The sequence below is a fragment of the Oncorhynchus mykiss genome, chromosome 19 (genome assembly GCF_057628025.1).
Source record: "Oncorhynchus mykiss isolate SJ-2025 chromosome 19, ASM5762802v1, whole genome shotgun sequence".
NCBI lineage: Eukaryota > Metazoa > Chordata > Actinopteri > Salmoniformes > Salmonidae > Oncorhynchus > Oncorhynchus mykiss.
In genome coordinates, this window is record NC_143040.1 from 46709014 (window position 1) to 46731142 (window position 22129).

The 22129-nt window shown below is 43.6% G+C and overlaps 1 protein-coding gene across 2 annotated transcripts in view; it reads right to left on the reverse strand.

The window, feature by feature from the left end:
- Positions 1-300: 300 nt before the first annotated feature.
- Positions 301-22129, reverse strand: part of stxbp6 (syntaxin binding protein 6 (amisyn)) — a 156915-nt gene continuing 135086 nt past the window's right edge. Inside the window, exon 6 of one of the 2 annotated variants that reach the window (XM_090209607.1) lies at positions 301-3929. In XM_090209607.1, the coding sequence (XP_090065733.1) occupies positions 3861-3929 (69 nt within the window). In that variant the 3' untranslated portion in view covers positions 301-3860. The remainder of the gene's footprint in view (positions 3930-22129) is intronic. The other variant, XM_090209606.1, reaches the window with a different exon arrangement.

Genomic DNA, 22129 nt, shown 5'->3' on the forward strand with positions numbered 1-22129 from the left:
TTTGAATGACATTTATATATTAGTTGTCTTATCTGTATCTAATTGTATTACCTACCATGTCAACTTTAACAGTAAACTGTTATCTAGATCAGAGGAGTTTTTTTTTTTTGCCCTAGCACTACACAGCTGATTCAAATAATCAACTCATCATGAAGCTCTGATTATTTGAATCAGCTGTGTAATGCTAGGGCAAAAAAACAAATGTGCCCCCAGGACTGAGTTTGGGAAAACCCTGATCTAGAGTGCATGCCCCAAAACCAGATTTCTGTGAGAGAAAAAAAACATCAGTAGAGTTGAAAATGTGATGGAAACACATTGAACTTCTGCTTTTTATTCAGTACATGGAAACTTAAGCCCAAAAGTGTTTTTAATTTGCAATACATCATTCCGTGCAGCATTTGATCTGCAACAAGTCTGTTTGATGGTAACACACCTCTGGTGGGAAAAGGTAAAACATTTTAACGCCTATTTTAGAATATTCACATGAAAAGCTACCTCCAATTGGATGGAAACATATCTTGTGTCTCTAATCCCTGGATGGACAGAAACATTTCTCTCGCTATTCTTTTTTTCCATTCCCCCCCCCCCCCCCCCTCAATAGCAAAATCATTTAACATAAGAAATAAGAATAATCGCAGTTAAATCATTTTGATTGAGAAGTTGTGTTGCTAGCCTCTTTGCTGCCATACAGTTCTAGAAAGCTGGTAAAAAAAATATGGCTGCTTCTGTTGCAAATGTATAACAAACACATCCAGATTTCTGTATGAAGCCTCCTGAAATGTGAATGGCTAAATCGCCTGATGAAAACACACGGACGGACTTATTTACATGCCTGATGCCATATATCAGATAGATCCCGTGTGATTTAAACACACCTCGTAAATTCTCCTTGATTAAACTGGGAATGTGCCAGCACAAAACAACTAACATTCTATTTGCACGTGGCATATTCAACTGTAAAAACACAGAGATATAAATATTACACCATCACCAATGACATACATAAGAAATATATTTCAATATAGAGATGATATGGTCGCGGCTCTCCACAACTATTATCGGTCGATAGCGACCTCCCTGGTCTTCCCAACAGTCAAAGTGAGAGGCCATGCTGTTATTCCACTAGCTTTACAGATGCTGTATTTTTGGCACTGACCACTTGGCTAGTGAGACAAATGACATTCTGGTGTGAAACCACAGAGAGGCCGAGAAACCAACAGAACATGTTTAATAGGATCGTCTGAGATATGAGACCCCTTTAAGATCTCCAATCCTCTTCCTGCCCTGAAATATTTCTCCAGGGAGGAGGTGGATGCAGCACTGAGGGGGGTTCATCATCTTCACCTATCCTGGGTTAGAGTTCGAAGGGGAGAGGCAGTGTGGGCTATCACGATGCTGCATCCAGCCATCACGAGTACTCATTAAACACCTGAAATGTTGATAAAGAAAACAACTTTAGACTGCAAAATTTAGAGCAGGAATCTGCAATGCTGTTGACAACAAAGATCTGTTTGTGTGCAGTTGCTCACGTGTGTGTGCGTGTCTGTGTGTTTGTGCATGTGTGTGAGTGTGTGTGTGTCTACCGTACATCGTTCCTCTGGGTAAATGTATGCAGTCTTTGCTTGTGTGCGTCCATGCACACAAGATTACTGTGAATGTCACATGGTTAGAAGGTTTCATACCTAAATATCACAAACAGTAATTAATTCAACCTGGAGGGCCAATGAGAGCAGTAAAGCAAAGGCTATTTACAGTGTTTACAATGGTGTGCTCAGCTAATCGCTGGAGGGATACACTAATACAAACAGCTGTTAATATTTAGATAGTATTTCCTCTCTTCTCTGGATTGTGTTGCGTGTATCAAACACCACAGTATTGAGCTGTCTTATCACACCGCCTAGGCTCCTATAGGCATTAGAGCTCCCCACCTCTCCATTCTCTCACTTTATCCCCATCACTCTATTCTCTCTCTTTCCGTTTGCCTCTTTTCCTTCCCTTGATACGCATCTCCATTTTGATCTTTCACTATCTTCTCAGCCTCTCTTTATATTCTTTATCTGCATTTTCCATCTTTTCATCCCATCTCTGTCACTCTCCACCTGTAATCTGCAACCCCCTCTCTTTCTTTCTTTCTTTCTTTCTTTCTTTCTTTCTTTCTTTCTTTCTTAATACCCCTTCTCTGTCCCTCTCTCTCTCCTTGGTGAAACAGGAAGAGAGTGTTGCACGTCAAAATGCTGATGTAACCAAAATGCCAACAGCAGCTCATGACTTTACATTCCACATTCCCAGCCTATCCCTGTGTCTGCCAGGCAATATGGGTAAAAGACATGGGGAGATTCTCAATTGGTTTTGCGAACTCCTCCGTCATCTCGTCCTTTTGAAAAAGGTCAAAGATAATCGAGGAGAGGAGGCGATGACGAAACGTGGAAACAAATGCACTTCTATAAAATGAGACTCCTCCACTCGGGGTGGAATTGTAAAATAAATGTGTGAAGTGCTAAAAACAAATGTAGTTAGTTGTGCAACACATTTTATAGATAAATGATAAATAGTGTATAATTTTTAAATGTGCGCATTCTTTTCTCCTTTATAAAAACAAGTGCTAATTCAAAGGGGGTGTGGCAGTACGTAAAACACTTCTGCGCTAGAAGCCGCAAGGATACTGCATCCTCTGCAGAAGTAGGTAATGAAAAAGGGGAGCAGACTCCTTCATTCATCTACTAACACATGGACACTCTCCTCCCTTATCGGTTTCCCGGTCACAGAGGAGAGAGGGCAGAGTCACGGTCTTTTGCCTAAATGAGAATCAGAACTCCACATTGAGGGGAGAACACTGTACAGACACGGGAGGGGGGGTAAAGAGGCTCCAATATTGCCACCCTGCGCTAACAGAAGCTCTTACAGCAGTGGCATATCTCAGAATGGATGCTAATAGGGGTAAGGAACCTCACTTCACAGACAGCCTTAAGCCTACATGCAGATGCCATCAAACAACGGACCACAGCTCCCCTGGTCTGTATTGCTGACTTTCTCTGACCATGTATGAAACCAAATACATTACCCACAGCATTCACGTCCTCTGCCTGCTCTGTCCAGACACCAGTCTCTATTGAAGTCTCCATCATGTGTCTGACTCTGACTGTCAGGACTATCATGCTTCAATAGCTTCTTCTCAATAGCTTCTTTTCTTTCTCTTTTCCTTACGGACTATGTTGGGGGTTTGCATAACACAGAGCTTTCTCTTTTCCTTACGGACTATGTTGGGGGTTTGCATAACACAGAGCTTTCTCTTTTCCTTACGGACTATGTTGGGGGTTTGCATAACACAGAGCTTTCTCTTTTCCTTACGGACTATGTTGGGGGTTTGCATAACACAGAGCTTTCTTTTTTCCTTCATTTCTCTTGGCCCGCATTTTAAATCATTCCATGTCAGAAATATGGGGATTATGAACATTGCATTGTTTCCAGATGAAATAGGCTGTTGGTGTTTCCTTTCTTTTTGAGACGTGAAAACCAGTGGACATTCTACGCGTGCTTACACACACTACACACACACCGCTGCAGCAGCTCTATAGCTGCGACTGCGCAGAGCCGCCCAGGATTAGTGTCTTAAATACAGGGCAGTGCACCCTCCTGGATAACACAGACACTTGGCTTTGTCCGTTTCAGCTCTCTCAGCACGCAACATTAATAACCTCAGACTAGGTAATGAAAAACCCCCCACTGTTCTTCAGTTTGATTTATGGTGGATTCTGTGTATTTAAAGAGAAGGCCCAGAGTTTTACATAAGCCCAGGCAGCAGCAGTGTGTAATACGGGGTCCCAAGAGATGAAAGGTAAAGGTTTCTTTCTACAGCAAGGTCACCGTGTTCTTCCTCTGTACTGGACCGGGAGATGCCTCTTCTCTCCTTTCCTCCTCACGTGGCCTCTCTGTAAGTAGAGAGAGAGGGAGAGAGAGATATAAAGATGTAGAGGTGGAGAGAGAGGGAGAGATAGAAAAGGGAGGGAGAGAGACAGGACAGAGGTGCGGTTTCAAGACCGACTTAGCGTCCCATTGTTTTCCATTAGTCCCCTGGAAAGAACATGTCCCCACTTTGTGATTCTCTCTTTTCCCCCGGCAGCATCTCTCTGACAGTGCTATTTCAGGTGCGGCTCGGAGAGGAGCGGCCTCAACCAGATCAATATATCAAAAGTGAACAGAGCGCCACACATTAAGCCTCAGCCTCCCTCCCTGCTGCAGTGCGGATAAATGAGAGGGACGCAAACTTCACTTTCTCTACTCAAAAAATAAATAATTTCTGCTGGGGATAGAGAGAGATGGGCGAGTCATGCAGCAGGCATAGAATTCAGAGCTAAATATATATACCCCTCCCTCCCTTTATCACTCACTCCAACCCTCATCTTAGAAACAGTGATGGTGACAGATATGCCATAGAAGCCTCCAAGACTCACAAACTTAGGGCGAGGCTATAAAAAAGCTTAAAGAAAATCCTGAGACTAGCTGAGGAGACAGAGTCTTTTTTTTAACGAAGCAGGCATCAAATGTTCTCCACAACATCAGCTTCTCAGAGCTAGCACTGACAGGGAGAGAATGGAGGGTGTCACGCGTACACACAGAGAAGCTGGCTGGCGCTGTCAGCTAAGATCAGCACACAGGCTCTGAGGCTTATAGCATAACACAGTGCAGGTGCAGCAAGGGAGGACAGGAGGAGAGATGGAGAAAAGAGACTATGAGTCAGACAGGAGAAGAAGATGTTCAAGGCCTCCGAATGTACTTGGATATGATTGGAAATTGTAAAGTTGGAAGCATGTACTGTAGCTACAGGTTTTGAAAGTTGCTCTCAAAACCCATTATGCTACGGCTAATTAGCTGCAGACATTCTTGTGGGATGGGGATGTGGTGGTCCTTTGGCCCTTATTAAGAAATAATCTCAAGATCACATAAGGCGGTCTTTCTGGAGACGCCAACCGGCAAATAACAGCTTTGACTAAAGGATTGACGATTGTCACTCCTCTACATGATTCTCCATCAAATAGCCTGAAGAATGAATTTTCATTTCACATCTGGGACATAAAAAAAGAATGGGAGAGACAAGAATACCAGTTTTGTCTAAACCTTGTTTAAAGCCGGTACCCAGCTGTCTTCTCATTCTGGTCCCATGGCGCCAGATATAGATCCTAATGCATTACCACAGGAGCCTAGCTGGGTGTGATTGTATTGTTTTCATATTCTTCCTGGCACCCTGAGGTGTACACCTGCAAAGATAAGAGATGTGTTGATAAGAGATAATACACGTAAAGAGGTGGGGTTTAATGTGATTAAAGATGAAGATACGCATCTAGAGCTAAAGACTGCTTGAAATAGAGACCGTACAGTAAGTGGATTAGCAGGCTGTTACAAATCAATGGCCATGTTTAGGATTAGGTTCCAGGTAATTCATACGGCTACGGAAAATAAGATTGAATCAAGACAGGTTGGATACTTTCTGAATATCTATTTTTACGTAAACAAGAAAATAAGATGAAGAAACAGAGCATTTGTGCCCTGGATTCGGACCTGCACTGAACATACTTTTTAGAATACAGACACCTTCCAAGCACCAAGTGAAGATACAGTTGGTGATATCAGACTGGTAAATAAAATCTCAGGAATCTATGTAATCTTTCTGACAAGTAAGGTCCCTGTGCGGGATGACATTTCCCTGTGGAACATGCAGGGCATTCCTTCACAGGGCCTGGAACGCAGGGCATCATCCTGATGAAGGGCTACAGGTCCCCACCACCCCACCGTTTAAGAAATATCCACCTCTCCTCTGGACACAATCATGCTGAAAACCCAACGACCCAATCTTCTGTCAGGAGTGTCGTCACATCATACTTTATTACAAGGTTATCCTGAAATGTCAGCTTCTATCTCTCAGCACACAGTTTTATGACTACATCTCAGCTTGGACTGAACAGTTCTACCCCCACCATGGGTTTAAAAAAAAAAAATCTGCCTTTTCTTTATCCCGGGAGAATCTAATTGAAGCAGAAATAGAATGCAAAGCTTTGTTTATAGATTAGTCTATGTTGTTCCTAAATAACACAATGCTGGTTGATATAGGAGTGTACTGCCGACATTAAGAACCATTCATCCTGTATATGGATCCCAGCACCAACTTTATAGGTCGTGTTTTGCAGATTGCATTCTTTGGGGTAATTTTTCAATAGGCTTTATTGATATCGAATGACTCTATAAGTTCTGAGGGCAGAGTGGAGACTGATGAATCCAGTACTGGCATCACACGGAAAGAGAGAGACCCTAATGGACAAAACTTTCCAGCGCCTGCTCCTGCATTGCACATATGATTAGAGATTTGTAGTGTAGAAATAGATTATTTTAAATTGGTTATTTTAAATGGAATAATTCATCTCTAGGAGGGAGGGGGGGCTTTGGCATGTCCGTGTCGGAGCTCACGCCCACCCCCTGGTCAGAGCCCTTGGGGCCATCCTTCATAAAACCACCGCATCGATCGCTCAAGGTCGAGGAGGAGCTGAGCTGCTGGTTGAGGGGGTGCCGTGACTTTTCCTTCTGACCACTAAGGGTGACAACATGGTGGGGGCATGTGGCAGAGATCCAGGGTGTCCCTCCCTCCACCACTCAAGTCTACAGCAGATCAATCCCAGGACGAGGCTTCCCCCACAGGCTGCAGAGACACAGAGTCGCACACCCTGCCTGGAGAGAACTGCTGCCTGCTGCACACTGAGCGGATAGTGCAGATTCTCCTTCTTCTGCACACAGAGAGATATAGAGCACATGGTACTTTAGACACCTTTCTTCAAATCAGGTAAGACAAAAAAAGAAAACAAGGTAAAAGGACCCTATAATAAGGTAATGATTCTCATATGCGCATCAATTTGACATCATGCTACAACACACCGTGTGTGCTTGGATCAAATGAAGCAGGAGACCTGCATGTGACCCAGAGAGAATTGGGATGGTGTTATTATAGTATTGGGATGGGAGGTTTCTCTTCTGTTGGATGGTTTTCTACTGCACAGCGCAGTGAGAGGTCCCTCAGCAGTGCCATGTATTATTTGAAATTCTTCTGTTCAGATGTATCTTTAATTGGGATGGTGTTATTATAGTATTGGGATGGGAGGTTTGGATTGTCCCGTTTCTCTCCCACCCATGGCCAGACTCTCTCTGTACTGCCCCTCAGTCCCCTTATGGTACACTGGCCCCTGGGCCTGACTCTCTCTGTACTGCCCCTCAGTCCCCTTATGGTACACTGGCCCCTGGACCTGACTCTCTCTGTACTGCCCCTCAGTCCCCTTATGGTACACTGGCCCCTGGACCTGACTCTCTCTGTACTGCCCCTCAGTCCCCTTATGGTACACTGGCCCCTGGGCCTGACTCTCGCTGTACTGCCCCTCAGTCCCCTTATGGTACACTGGCCCCTGGGCCTGACTCTCTCTGTACTGCCCCTCAGTCCCCTTATGGTACACTGGCCCCTGGGCCTGACTCTCTCTGTACTGCCCATCAGTCCCCTTATGGTACACTGGCCCCTGGGCCTGACTCTCTCTGTACTGCCCCTCAGTCCCCTTATGGTACACTGGCCCCTGGGCCTGAGACAACTTGGCACAACCTAAATTACTTTCTTGGATGTTCACTGTACTGTACATCACATGTTAGCTTGGTACACTATGAACTGGGGGACACAGTCTCCATCAAGCTGTGAGCGACACTGTCACAATGCACTTAACGAAACATTCATCCCCTCTTGCATAAATGACAAGTCAAGGTCGGGGGTTAGAGGATGTGGGAGTAGAAGATAAGAGGGGAGGACTCTGTGGTTCTACCCAGGCAAGGAGACATTGCCTGGGCAAGTCCCTGTCCATTGGCCCAGGGGTGGCCTGGATGGTGGGTGACTCAGGGGCCATGACACACCCTGAACAGAGGTGCTGCTACTGAGGGTTTTAGTCATCTTATGAGGGGTTTACTCATGGCTTTCTGGAACATCTCTTGCCCCAGACTCATTTAACCTCCATCCTCCCCACCCACCAACCCACTTACAGCTTCCCAGACAGATATTTTATTTTTAGTCCCTGGTGTCATTGAAGTTAAGAAGTTCACCCTTAAACTTTTAAAGTTCTTCCCCACGACGTTATCTCTAAATGACAGTAGAATTATGAAACACTTGTACCATCATGAACGATGCAGTAAAATGTCCAATTTACCATAGCTAATGAAAACATTGACAGAATAGTGACGGAGCCATTAACCATCAAGCCCAGCTACATGTACCGTACTATTCCCCTCACCTCCTTCTCTTTATTTCTCCATCACTGGACATGGAGTTGCTGATTCCCATGTTTTCGTAACATTCCACCGTCTTGATTTGCTACGCATTCCACTGGAATTGATAGTTCAATATGAAAACCCCAGATTTGGTCATTATTCTTGGGTGGGATGTGGGGATCTTTGTTCTGTTCAGTACCTCTGATGCTTGTCCGACTGTGTAGGCCTGGCAGCAGATGCATCTTGGGTCGCCTCTCCTCTCCCTGCTAAGAGGCCTCAGGCTGTGGCTGGCTGGACACTCAGATGGTGACAAGTCTATCTCGGCCAGGGAATCAGGGCATGGCGGCCAGTCTGGCAGAAATGGATGGTCTCCTAGAGGAAATGGCTTCTCTTCTGTTGGATGGTATTCTACTGCACAGTGCAGTGAGAGGTCCCTCAGCAGTGCCATGTAGGCATTCTATTATTCTATAGTCTTCTGTTCAAATGTATCTTTTATTCTGTTCAAATCCATCCTGTCTTCCACTGTCTATTCAAATTCTGTCAAATTCAGGTGTTTCACTTTTATAATGAATCATGTAAATACTGTATAAAAGCATGACGAGTCTAAGGATGAGATTCACTCTAATACAGTAATGCTGAATACTGTAAACACACAGTAAAAGGAGTTATGAAACAAATATTCAAAACATCATACACAATCAAGATAATGTCTTACAACACCACACTTGAAGTACAAGCTATATTGGGAAGATGAAAAACTTTCGCATGAACATCATCTCATTTGAATCATTAATAATTTGGTCTAAAAATAGCATAGCACGTGTTCTCAAAAATGAAGAAGAGTTTCTTTTTTGTTCTATTCTGACATGGGTTGCCATGGCGAGCCTTGTTCTCAGACATACTAAAAGCTTCCCTAATTAAACCTCCCATATTAAACAAATGTCATTCAAACAAATACATTGTTCTATTTCACAACGACGCACGTGCAAGACGATATTTTTTTTACTTCTACAACGTCAACAACCACGTGAGTACATACGATCCTAAACCTTGACACTCTCTCCATCCTCCCTGTCTACAGGCCGTAATGGCCAATGAAAATGCCTCGATGAGGTCTATTGACGTCAATTGAATGCTAATGATGTTTCCGTTGCTTTAATTCCTCTTGCGTTTGAAAAAAACATGCCAAACATATGAATACCATTCGTTTCCGTGGCTACAACTCATTGTGGGAGGAGGTAATTGATTTGTAAAGTGTATGAGGTCAAGATCCTGGCTAAATATAGAGAGGTGAAGAAAGACTGTATAATTTCATGACAGGGGAGTCATATCCATATTGTCATGGGAACCTCTTTATGCCCGACACTGGGCACCTTGTGTGATGTGTGTGTGTGTGTGTGTGTGTGTGTGTGTGTGTGTGTGTGTGTGCATGTGTCTGTGTGTATAGCGGTGAGTAGGGCTGGGGCGGCCATGACATTTTGTCAGTCAGTTATTGTCATGAAAAAGACTGAGTGTCTCACGGTTATTGACCGTTAATTAACAAAAATGCATAGACTACATTTTAAAAAGGCGAATAAATCAATTTAATATACACCATCACAACACATCCATTATTTATTTTAGGCAGGTATAAAGAAACTTTATCATATGAAGAAAATGTATTTCAGGTGAACAGAATATGAGTTAACCTGATGTAAGCCTTTGTTTTCTGCCTATGCTCCATGCCATAGGCTGTAGGCTTGTTCATTTAGCTGACAAGATACACTATGTATACAAAAGTATGTGGACACCCCTTCAAATTAGTGGATTCAGCTATTTCAGCCAAACCCGTTGCTGACAGGTATATAAAATCGAACACACAGGCATGCAATCTCCATAGACAAAACATTGGAAGTAGAATGTCCTTATTGAAAAGCTCAGTGACGTTCAATTTGGCACCGTCATAGGAAGCCACCTTTCTAACAGGTCAGTTTGTCAACTTTCTGCCCTGCTAGAGCTGCCCCGGTCAGCTGTAAGTGCTGTTATTGTGAAGTGGAAACTTCTAGGAGCAACAACGGCTCAGCCGCAAAGTGGTAGGCCACACAAGCTCACAGAACAAGACCGTCAAGTGCTGAAGCGCATAGTGCGTAAAAATGGTCTGTCCTCATTTGCAACACTCACTACTGAGTTCCAAACTGCCTTTGGAAGCAATGTCAGCACAATAACTGTTAGTCGGGAGCTTCATGAAATGGGTATCCATGGTCGAGCAGCCGCACACAAGCTTAAGATCACAATGCGCAATGCCAAGTGTCGTAAATCTCGCCATTACCGGACTCTGGAACATTGGAAACAAGTTCTATGGAGTGATGAATCACGCTTCACCATCAGGCAGTCCGACGGACTAATCTGGGTTTGACGGATACAAGGAGAATCAAATCAAAGTTTATTTGTCACGTGCGCCGAATACAACAGGTGTACCTTACAGTGAAATGCTTACTTACAGGCTGTAAAAATGTATTAGGTGAACAATAGGTAGGTAAAGAAATAAAACAACAGTAAAAAGACAGGCTATATACAGTAGCGAGGCTACATACAGACACTGGTTAGTCAGGCTGATTGAGGTAGTATGTACATGTAGATATGGTTAAAGTGACTGTGCATATATGATGAACAGAGAGTAGCGGGTGGTGGGTGGTGGGACACAATGCAGATAGCCCGGTTAGCCAATGTGCGGGAGCACTGGTTGGTCGGCCCAATTGAAGTAGCATGTACATGAATGTATAGTTAAAGTGACTGTGCATATATGATACACAGAGAGTAGCAGCAACGTGAAAGAGGGGTTGGGGGGGCACATAACGTAAATAGTCCGGGTAGCCATTTGATTACCTGTTCAGGAGTCTTATGGCTTGGGGGTAAAAACTGCTGAGAAGCCTTTTTGTACTAGACTTGGCACTCTGGTACCGCTTGCCATGTGGTAGTAGAGAGAACAGTCTATGACTGGGGTGGCTGGGGTCTTTGACAATTTTTAGGGCCTTCCTCTGACAACGCCTGGTGTAGAGGTCCTGGATGGCAGGCAGCTTAGCCCCAGTGATGTACTGGGCCCTACGCACTACCCTCTGTTGTGCCTTGCAGTCAGAGGCTGAGCAATTGCCGTACCAGGCAGTGATGCAACCCGTGCTTCCCTTTGTAGTCTGTAATAGTTTGCAAGCCCTGCCACATAAGACAAGCGTCGCAGGATTTCTTGTAAGCTTCCGGGTTAGAGTCCCGCACCTTGAAAGAGGCAGCTCTACCCTTTAGCTCAGTGCGAATGTTGCCTGTAATCCATGGCTTCTGGTTGGGGTATATACGTGGTATGTGGGGGTATGTGGGGACGACGTCCTCAATGCACTTATTGATAAAGCCAGTGACTGATGTGGTGTACTCCTCAATGCCATCAGAAGAATCCCAGAACATGTTATAGTCTGTGATAGCAAAACAGTCCTGTAGTTTAGCATCTGCTTCATCTGACCACTTTTTTTATAGACCGAGTCACTGGTGCTTCCTGCTTTAATTTTTGCTTGTAAGCAGGAATCAGGAGGATAGAGTTGTGGTCGAATTTACCAATTGGAGGGCTGACTGAGTGTTGTCTTAGTGCCAGCATCTGTCTGTGGTGGTAAATAAACAGCCACAAAAAGTATAGCTGAAAACTCTCTAGGCAAGTAGTGTGGCCTGCAATTTATCACAATATACTCTACTTCAGGCGAGCAAAATCTAGAGACTTCCTTAGATTTCGTGCACCAGTTGTTGTTTACAAATAAGCACAGACCCCCCCCCCCCCCAAATGTCTTGTTTGTTGAATAATTTTTTGCGGTCTAATCCGAGGTGAGTGATCGCTGTCCTGATATCCAGCAGCTCTTTGTCTAATCCGAGGTGAGTGATCGCTGTCCTGATATCCAGAAGCTCTTTGTCTAATCTGAGGTGAGTGATCGCTGTCCTGATATCCAGAAGCTCTTTGTCTAATCTGAGGTGAGTGATCGCTGTCCTGATATCCAGAAGCTCTTTGTCTAATCTGAGGTGAGTGATCGCTGTCCTGATATCCAGAAGCTCTTTGTCTAATCTGAGGTGAGTGATCGCTGTCCTGATATCCAGAAGCTCTTAGTCTAATCCGAGGTGAGTGATCGCTGTCCTGATATCCAGAAGCTATTTTTTGCCGTAAAATACGGTTGCAGAAACATTATGTACAAAATAAGTTACAAATAACGCAAAAAAAACAACATAATAGCACAATTGGTTGGGCGCCCGTAAAACTGCTGCCATTTCTTCCGGCGCCATTTGCTACCTACCCCAATGCATAGTGCCAACTGTAAAGTTTGGTGAAGAAGGAATAATGGTCTGGGGCAGTATTTAATGGTTCGGACTAGGCCCCTTAATTCCAGTGATGGGAAATCTAAACGCTACAGCATACAATGACATTCTAGACGGTTCTGTGCTTCCAACTTTGTGGTAACAGTTTGAGGAAGGCCCTTTCCTGTTTCAGCATGACAATGCCCCCGTGCACAAAGCGAGGTCCATACAAAAATGGTTTATTGAGATCGGTGTGAAAGAACTTGACTGGCCTGAACAGATCCCTGACCTCAACCCCATTGAACACCTTTTGGGATGAATTGGAACACCGACTGCGAGCCAGGCCTAATCACCCAAAATCATTGCCCGACCTCACTAATGCTCTTGTGGATGAGTGGAAGTCCCTGCAGCAATGTTCCAACATGTAGTGGAAAGCCTTCCCAGAAGAGTAGGGGCTGTTATAGCACCAGAGGGGGATCAACTCCATATTAAAGCCCATGATTTTGGAGCGATATGTATGAGCAGCTGTCCACATAGTTTTGGTCATGTAGTGTATGTTTACAAGTCCCATACCATTATTTTATTTTATATGATTTTTTAGGAAGAAGAATATAATTAAACTTTGATAAAACAGATAGGATATTTTTCCCATTACAGAGCGAGTGTGCATATGAAGTGGCTATGTTGTGCGTAAAAGTGATCATTCGAAACCTTAGAATGTCTTAGAAATCGAAACATACAGCATATCGGCTGTCTGATGCGACTATAGGCTTCTGATGATTTGAGAAAGTCATTACTAATATGTCAAATTTGTTTTGATTTACAACAGCCCATATCTAATGGGCAAGAACAGGGGCAGGGGAAAAACACATGGCATCTGTATGCACTCACTTTCCTGCCTGTCCATTTTGAAAAATACTTTGGTTTTATAGTGGACCATGTGCTTAACACGAGCAGCTTAGAAATAAATCTAACAACACTTATTTCAAACTGATATTTTGACCTAACTCTGTATGCCATGGGCTCTCCAACCTTGTTCCTGCAGCTACCCAGTGCTTCATTTGGGAAACCAAGTGAAATCTGTATTGGAACATCGATAGTAACATATTTTCGCCACAAAACACATTTCACTAAACTGTTGACAGCCCCTCTGCGCACTTGAGAAAGGAATAAAGGAGAGAGAGTAGATGGAAACGCATGGTGGTGAGATATTCTGTATAGCTAAAGGTAATGTGTCACCCAATTAATTTTGAAAATATAAATCAAATCATTATTACTAGGCTATCCAAAATCAAATACAAATTCACTATAATTGTAGGTTAACTCTGCAAGCCCCCTGCACAATCAAGGAACCAACAGCATGGCCTAGGGCTATATACGTTTTCTCCCAGACTCGTGTATAGACATTTTGCAGCATAGTCCATCCAGTATGCATAATAATACAATCCATTTGTTTAATTTTGGAGTATAGGCTAGCCAGCCCAATTATGTACCAAAGACGTCTTAAATCAGTTTTGTTTTATGTTTTTCTGCCATGAATAATATGCTGTAGGCTATGTATTGTATAATGGGACAATCATAACTTGAATTCAGGTTTTTCTTTCGGGCTTGGGCTCATAAGCCTATGCATAAGCTCTAATATGCGTATGAGAATTTTGAATTAATCATCACCTTAGAAAGCGGAGTCCATTTCGTTGTGTAAGGCTTTGAAACAACATCCACAACAAACATGTTTAATACTCAGTTTCAACCTGCTGTTGAACTTTTTTCTTCAAATTGATGAATCACAGTGAGGTGAGTTTTAAAAGTACGATAGGCCTACTGTTTTGATGATAAGTGTTTGATTTGACTTTCGATTCCATTTGCATTGCTGTCAGAGTGGTTAGAAGGACAATAGAGCCTTGAGTACCAGGCCATTATGACCTGATGGTATTTATCAAGTTGGGTACTACTAAAGCATGTAAAAAGTGCATAAAAGGAGAATACTGTGACTCAGCGGTCACGTAGAATTTCACTGCGGTCATGACTCATGACTGCCGGTGTGGTGGTAATACGGTCACTGCAATAGCCCTAGTTGAACTTGCCATGTCCAGATCCACATTCCTAGCAAGTTAAATGTAGTCTGTTGTCATGCAATTGAATCCCCTATGAAGGCTATTACTGACAGTGACACTGTTTTTACCTTGCTGTAAACCACTTTGTTATGTTCTCTATGCATCAGACTTGCTCTTATGCTGCCTCTGCAGGTTGGTACCTTGGTCATCACTCTGCACTCATGGGAAGGAAAGTGGTTAGGTGGAACCCAGCTAGAACATAACGTTCTGAGAACCATATGTTTCTTAGAGCTTGGCGTGATTGTCCTATCGTTATTTTGCATACAACCTTCTCACAGCTTTCTGTGAATGGTGAAGGATAGTTTCTTCACTTTGGAACATAATCAGCACATTTAAGGAACTTGACAAAAAAATATATTTTCTTGGTATTTCCTAAAAGTTCAAACATGGTTACATTTAATTGCAATTTTGTTAATGTTCTAGGAACGTTCTCCAACTGGTTTGACATTGAGAATGTTCTCAAATAGTTCAGAGAACATTAAGAACCAATGTTCTTGTGTGGGAATTTCCGTACTTTAGCATGACGTTTCCTACGGGTTTCCTTCCTCATGGTTCTATTTAAAGTCATGTTCTCAAATTGTTCAGAGAACGTTAAAAAAAAACGTTCCATAAAAACCACAAGAAAACGTTAGTAAAGTTGGGAGAGCGTTCTAAGAATGTTATTTTAAAACACACATTCCGTTCTCAGCATCAACAAAACTGTCTTGTTAAGTGTGTTCTGGTGTGTTGGTGTGCCCAATCATTGGCCACACACCTGATCTTAATGAGGGGTTGTTTCCTTTGAAATGGGGTCTGTTTTGCTTGCGTAAAAAAACACGGCATGCGTCCTGGTGGTGCGGTGGACTATTCCATGGATAGAAAACAGAAGATTATAGGTTCGACTCTCACCGATACCTGTGTAAAAAATACATGTGTTTGCATGATTAATGGCCAATTCAATTCCATGTGTCCTATCTGTGTTAACCCCAAATAAGCTAGTAGTGCTATTAAAATAAATATTTCAAAATTCAGTAAAAGTTTTAAGGAAGTTATTCAAAAACCTCCAAATAACCTGTAATTTCTGTTCTCAGAGCGTTAATAAACCTCCCATGAAAACTTTCAAGAAACCAGAGTAAAATGTTCTCAGAACCTCCCTGCAACCTAAATATAAATGTTCCCAGAACAGGTGAAATTGTCATTTCTGTTCTCAGAATGTAAAAAAAATCATTTAATTTACCTAGTCAGGAAAGGTATAGTTTCATTCCCACAACCAATGTGAAACCAAAAACATACTGTGCGTTCCCACAAATTCCAAGGAACCAAATGTACTTGCTGGGAAGCAACGCCCTGGTGGAGCTCCATTATATTGTTTTCACCTCGCTATGTTTTCCTATTAGTGGAGGAAAACAAAACAACAACATTACTTAGACCTGTTTTAACCAAGTTATTTGGATCAGAGCAGTTCATTTTCTGCACTGCGACATTTTTACTATGTTATTTGAATTTGATTACTAGCCGCTACTGACCTCCAGTGCCTCAAGGTCTTCACAGGTCGACAGATTCCCTCGAACCCTCCCTCCCCCTACCACCATCTGTTACAGTACATGCGTCCATACATACTGTACATAGGATAGAGATAGTGTCCAACCAGGCATGCATCGTGTTACCCAGACCTTCCTCAATCAGCACTATTGGACTGGATCACAAAGTGGGACCAAGATGGCTGTCGTATTGTGTAAAGGGCCATTCACAGAGGTTGAAAAGAGCTTTGTGGGGGAAATTGAAGAATGCTGAGAATAAATGTTTACTCTATAGGATGTGCTGGCCACAGCTTGCTGTGTTGGTGAATAAATGATGAAGTGAGGGACGGAGGGAGGAAGGGTGTTGCTGTCTTGCCCTGCTGAGCTGTTCAGCTTTGAACGTCATGCTTGTGTGTGTGTCTGTGTGTGTGTGTCTGAATGAATGAATCTGCACACTGTGCACACACCCCTATATGCCTTCGAGTGTGTGTAAAGTCCACCCGAAAGAGATGACATATTTACTTGATACATAACAACAATATGTCTAAATATGTGTGTGTGTGTGTGTGTGTGTGTATGCATGTGTGTGTGTGTGTATGCATGTGTGTGTGTGTCTACATCAACAATACCCTTCCTTTGCAACCCTCACTCCTCAGAATTCAATCTGAGGCTGTATTCTCCTGTTAAATATTTTCCATCTCTCTTAATTACCACCCAAAGCAGTTGACTAGCGCTCCGCTCTCTGTTGTATAATTGATTTGCTCCACCAACAGAAAACAAGGCTGTTTAGCTGTGGCCATTTGATTTAGTGTTGAAGGGATCTCAATGCATTGGGATCAATACTTACAACTTACAAAGCAATTTAGAGCACCTATTAGAAGACAGGTATCTATGTTATGCATTGAGTGCATCATTCCTGAAATCTAAACAAGCTCTATAATATGGGAGATGCCAGAGTAAATCACTTTTCATGAATGTATCTAAAAAACATGGCTCAGAAAGAAATCAATTGTTCCTGAGCTGTGAGGAGAGATAGTGTAAATATGAGGTCATAATAAGGCCTCAATATCTGGAACACCCTCTCGGGTTTAATTATTAAAGAGTTGCTGTCTTGCTGATGCTGAGTGTGAGTGTGTGTGAGTGTCTCTAACGCAGTAATGCAGGTCGGGAATGGAAGATGACCTTGTCTAGAGCTTGTTTTTGGACCCAAGTCACTTAGTAGATACATTTTATACTCTCCTGAAGCTCTATTTATACTGCAGATTCAACACAAATATGGCATGCTCTTATACTGTCATCCGATAACAATACGTTTTTCTTTACAGACAAATGCTCATGTAATGTACCAACCTCACTGGGATTTGATACCATGCTTCCATCTGCGCTCTGTAGTGGTACTACCACAGGCAGGTAGCCTAGAGGGCAGCAGGTAGCCGAAAGGTCACAAGTTTGAATCCCTGAGCTGAAAATGTGAAAAATCATGTCCTTGAGCAAGGCACGTAAGAAGACATAACTATGACCTCCACTACGCACATTCACATACACTTCGGGATGTCATACTGAGTTTTTGCGACATGCAGAGAGCGATGAGGTTTTGATGACTCCTGGATTAGACTGGCATAATGTAAATACTGTGGTCAGGGAATCAAACACACAAACAATAACCCCACTCCCCACACACACCCATTCTCCCCCACAGCATGAGGAGTGCAGTGTGAGCGATGGAGGTGTCACCTGGTCCTGCATGTGGCCTTGTGGCTGGGCTCCTCAGTAACATTGACAGGGACAGTTGGACTGGGGGACAGGCGTTGTGACAGTGGCCTTTCGGTCTGCAGCAGGTGCTGTCAGTACCCCCTACCTCCGTTGTGCCACTGCTGTCTCCTGGCATTTCACTACACTAATCCCTCCACCCACACTCAGCTCACATCAGCGTCTGCAACCCCAGGTTACAGACACTAAGCACGGCCTGTTTACATCTTAACACTTGTTTGAGAAGCAGAGGAGATACTTAGTTTGAAGCAAGATCTGAATATACTTTATATATTTTTGTTTTTTACTAAAGAAAACAAAATAACCAGGAGAGGAGTTTTGGCACTCCCATTGAAAGAATATTAGGTGCAGGGGAAAAAACGCTTTTGTCAAAAGTATGAACCAAAAAATTGGGAGAAACCCCCCTATGCTAAAACAAACACAAATACAGTAGAACCAAGTGGACTAGCTCCCTCCGGGCTCCCCCTTTCAGACAGCAGAATGGACCAGTAACCCCACAGACGAAAAATACTGTCTGACATTGTGTAATATGTGGAATATTCCATAGACCCCGACCAACATACATACCTAAACCTGCTTAATCCACACTGTCACGCTTTCCAGTAACCTAAACAATTCATAGTACAGTACAGTACAGTAGTGCTTAACCGATGGGCTTAGTGTAGTTCAGTCAGTAAGGCAGGGTGGGATCCTGAGCTGACAGATGTCTGTCAGTCAATCACTCTATGTTTGACAAGGGATTAGTGCCCGGATCAATATATCAACACACGTAGTTAGTTAGCACGTAATTAGATGTTGTGTTTTTCATTAGGATTCAATGAATATTGAATGGCAAGACAAAGTCATGAAATTATATATGATGGAATATAAGCAGGGGCACCGTCTGGTGGAGTCCGCAATAAAAAAAGACGACGAGGGATAGGAAGTCATCTCGGCGTGTTGGCCGGGGATTCATGGAAGAGTAATTCAAAGTTTAGCTAGCTAATTCTATTGACAGCAATAACAATGCTACAGGACTTAGTCACAGTTCAGGACATTCATGTGAGAAAAATGACGATGCAGTAAATACATTGACAGTTGATAAACCTGTGTGTACTTGGATTTTTTTACCCGTTGTGTAAGTGCCCAATAAAGGTGCGTTAGGAAAACAAAGTTCAATGGAAACATGTCAAGGAAACAATCAAGTCTTTCAGCTTTATGCTAAACTGGGGGAATAAAAGCTCAGCCGGTTGGCGGGAAAATCAGGCTCACTACCCCAGTCAAAGTTCTGAATTTTAATTAGTGTTGTTTTAGAAGGGAAAATACCAAAAAGAAGACATCGAGGGTCTTGTCACTCTCTTTTCAGCTGTGTGTTCACATACATTGTCCTGGACACGTATTGATCTTTGGAGAAATGAAGAGGAACGAAATCAATATATTTTACATGAATGCACAACAAGCATTATTCCACACATGCAGGAGATGGTTGGAGAGAACCATCCATTCACAATCGTAGTTCACTGAGATCAAAAATATTGCCACTCCACTCCACGCTGGCTGTGCTCCACTCTGTTCAGAATGAAGAGCGGATTAATAAACCAGCGATTTGATTTGTTTGGGAGAATTAGGGCTGACTGTGGCTAAGGTTCACTGTGATAGAAGCATTAGAACCATCAACATGCATTTTCTCTTTCTCTCTGTGGTATTATCCTTTAGCCTTTTGTGACTCCACAGTGACTTCCACAGCAATCCAGTCAGAGACCTTAGGCAGATTAGGGTTAAATGGCATATCCTTACTGCTGACCGATAGCCAAAAAGCCGGCCATACGCCCCCACTGATCTAGTGCTGATCTAGTGCTGCCACTCAAAGAGTTGCCATGGCAAATACTATACCTGAATAATCTGCACACCTCATAGAGCCAATCAAATGGCTCCTCTGGTGGAAGAATGTAGAAGTTGCTCCTAACCACTGGTCCAGGGTCAGGTATTATTGTGTTAATGAGCAATAGGCTGCGCATGTATAAGGGTGGGCGATGTGACATGGGCTTAGCAATGGGCATGAGAATTGTCACTGCCAGCTGGGTGACATAAAAGCCTCCTCCAATTTACAGTAATCATGAGAAAGTCCTAAATCTGCCAATGTGTGCCGGTGAGTAATTAAGCCTTGTTAGCTTAGCATCGAGTGGATATGCTTGTCACCGGCCTGATTCCCAATTCTATTGCGGAGATCTTAACCTGTCACATCGGAGTGTGTGTTCCCCACACAATTCATGACTGGTGGTGTGGCCTCATACTGTCTTCAGGTGTGTGCATGCATGTGTGCGCACATTTGCTCCGCTAATCCAGCTTTGAGAGGGAGATACACACAGCCGCCTATGAGTCAGTCCACTAAGGCCTGTTAGCCTGGTAGACTGTCATAGGGAAGCAATGTCAAAGCCCATCTCAACATCCAGAAGGTAAGTCACAGTGAGCCATGGACGCTGTCAGACATGAAGAAGATAGGAGGGAGTGGTACAGAACAAATGTCCCAGAAGGAGAGAGAACGACAGAGCCAGAAGGAGAGATTGACAGAGATCATGACACTGTGGGCTGGGGGTCATGACCCTGAGGGCCGGGGGTCAACGTCAACCAGCATGACGTGTCTTGGTGCGGGGGGCATAGCCTCCTCGTCTCAGCCTTCACTAGGACTGACGGCTGGGTTACATAACGGCTGAATCCAAATTTGAGATTTTTGGATCCAACTGCTGTATTTTTGTGAGACGCAGAGTAGGTGAACAGATGATCTCTGCATGTGTGGTTCCCACCGTGAAGCATGGTGGTGTGATGGTGTGGGGGTGCTTTGCTGGTGACACTGTCTGTGATTTACTTAACCAGCATGGCTACCACAACATTCTGCAGTGATACGCCATCCCATCTGATTTGCGCTTAGTGGGACAGTCATTGTTATTTCAACAGGACAATGACCTAACACACCTCCAGGCTGTGTAAGGGCTATTTGACCAAGAGGGAAAATGATGGAGTGCTGCATCAGATGACCTGGCCTCAACAATCACCCGACCTCAACCCAATTGAGATGGTTTGGGATGAGTTGGACCGCAGAGTGAAGGAAATGCAGCCAACAAGTGCAAGCATAGGTGAAGCTGGTTGAGGTTTCCAACAAGACTGTTGGAAAAACATTCCAGGTGAAGCTGGTTGAGATAATGCAAAGCTGCAGCAGCTGCACTGAAGCATTGCACTGCTAGGAGGGGTGATAATTAGGTTTCTGATGTTTGACATGTAGTTCTAGAATGAACACACGCACAAACACAAAAACCTTCATAAAAGGACACCATTTTTATAGTATTTTATATGTATTTCCTACTACAATCTGTCTACAGTATATCTTACCAATGCAGCCGTCTCCCTGGCTCGTGTGTAATTGTCTCCCACTCTCTGTGATCTCTGATCAGGAACCAAGGTTACACACACACACACACACGGGGGGGGGGGGGGGGGGGGAGCAGGGACAGTAGGTGGAGCTACAGTACAGCACACCCTCTCTCAGAACACTGCCAATGCAGTAGCACGCAACTCAAAGGTAAGAAACACATAGCTAAGGCTGCATTTAGAAAGGCAGCCCAATTCTGATATTTTTGTCACTAATTGGTCATCTGACGTAAAAAGATCTGATGTGATTGGTCAAAATACCAATTAGTGGAATCAAGATCAGAATTGGTCTGCCTCTGTAAACACAGCAAATGTGACAGAAAGAAATGTAAACGTGTTTCTCTGTGTATTTACCCATGTGTTTTCAGTTACTATCCAGAGCGTGGGAGGGGTGGTGGGGGTTTGAGGTTGAACAGTGTTGTTTGTTTGTATAGGAGACTAGGACAAGGAGATAATTGAGTAAAAGGAATTATGCACCACTGATGGGGGAGCCAGTCACTGCCTAATTGACCCTTGGAGTCTGACCGCACGCATGCACCCCCCCCCCCCCACACACACACACACACACAGACAGTTGGGCTGAGAGGCGTGTACCTGGCAACCATTGCCAAGAAAGATACCACAGTTTGTTTTTTGTCCTTTTTGACAGAATGAAGAACAATGGGCTTATGAAGGCTAGCCTGTCACTCATTGTCCTGAGTGGTTACACGCACAGTACAAAACCCTATTGACCCCATGGTACAGTATCCTCTTAAG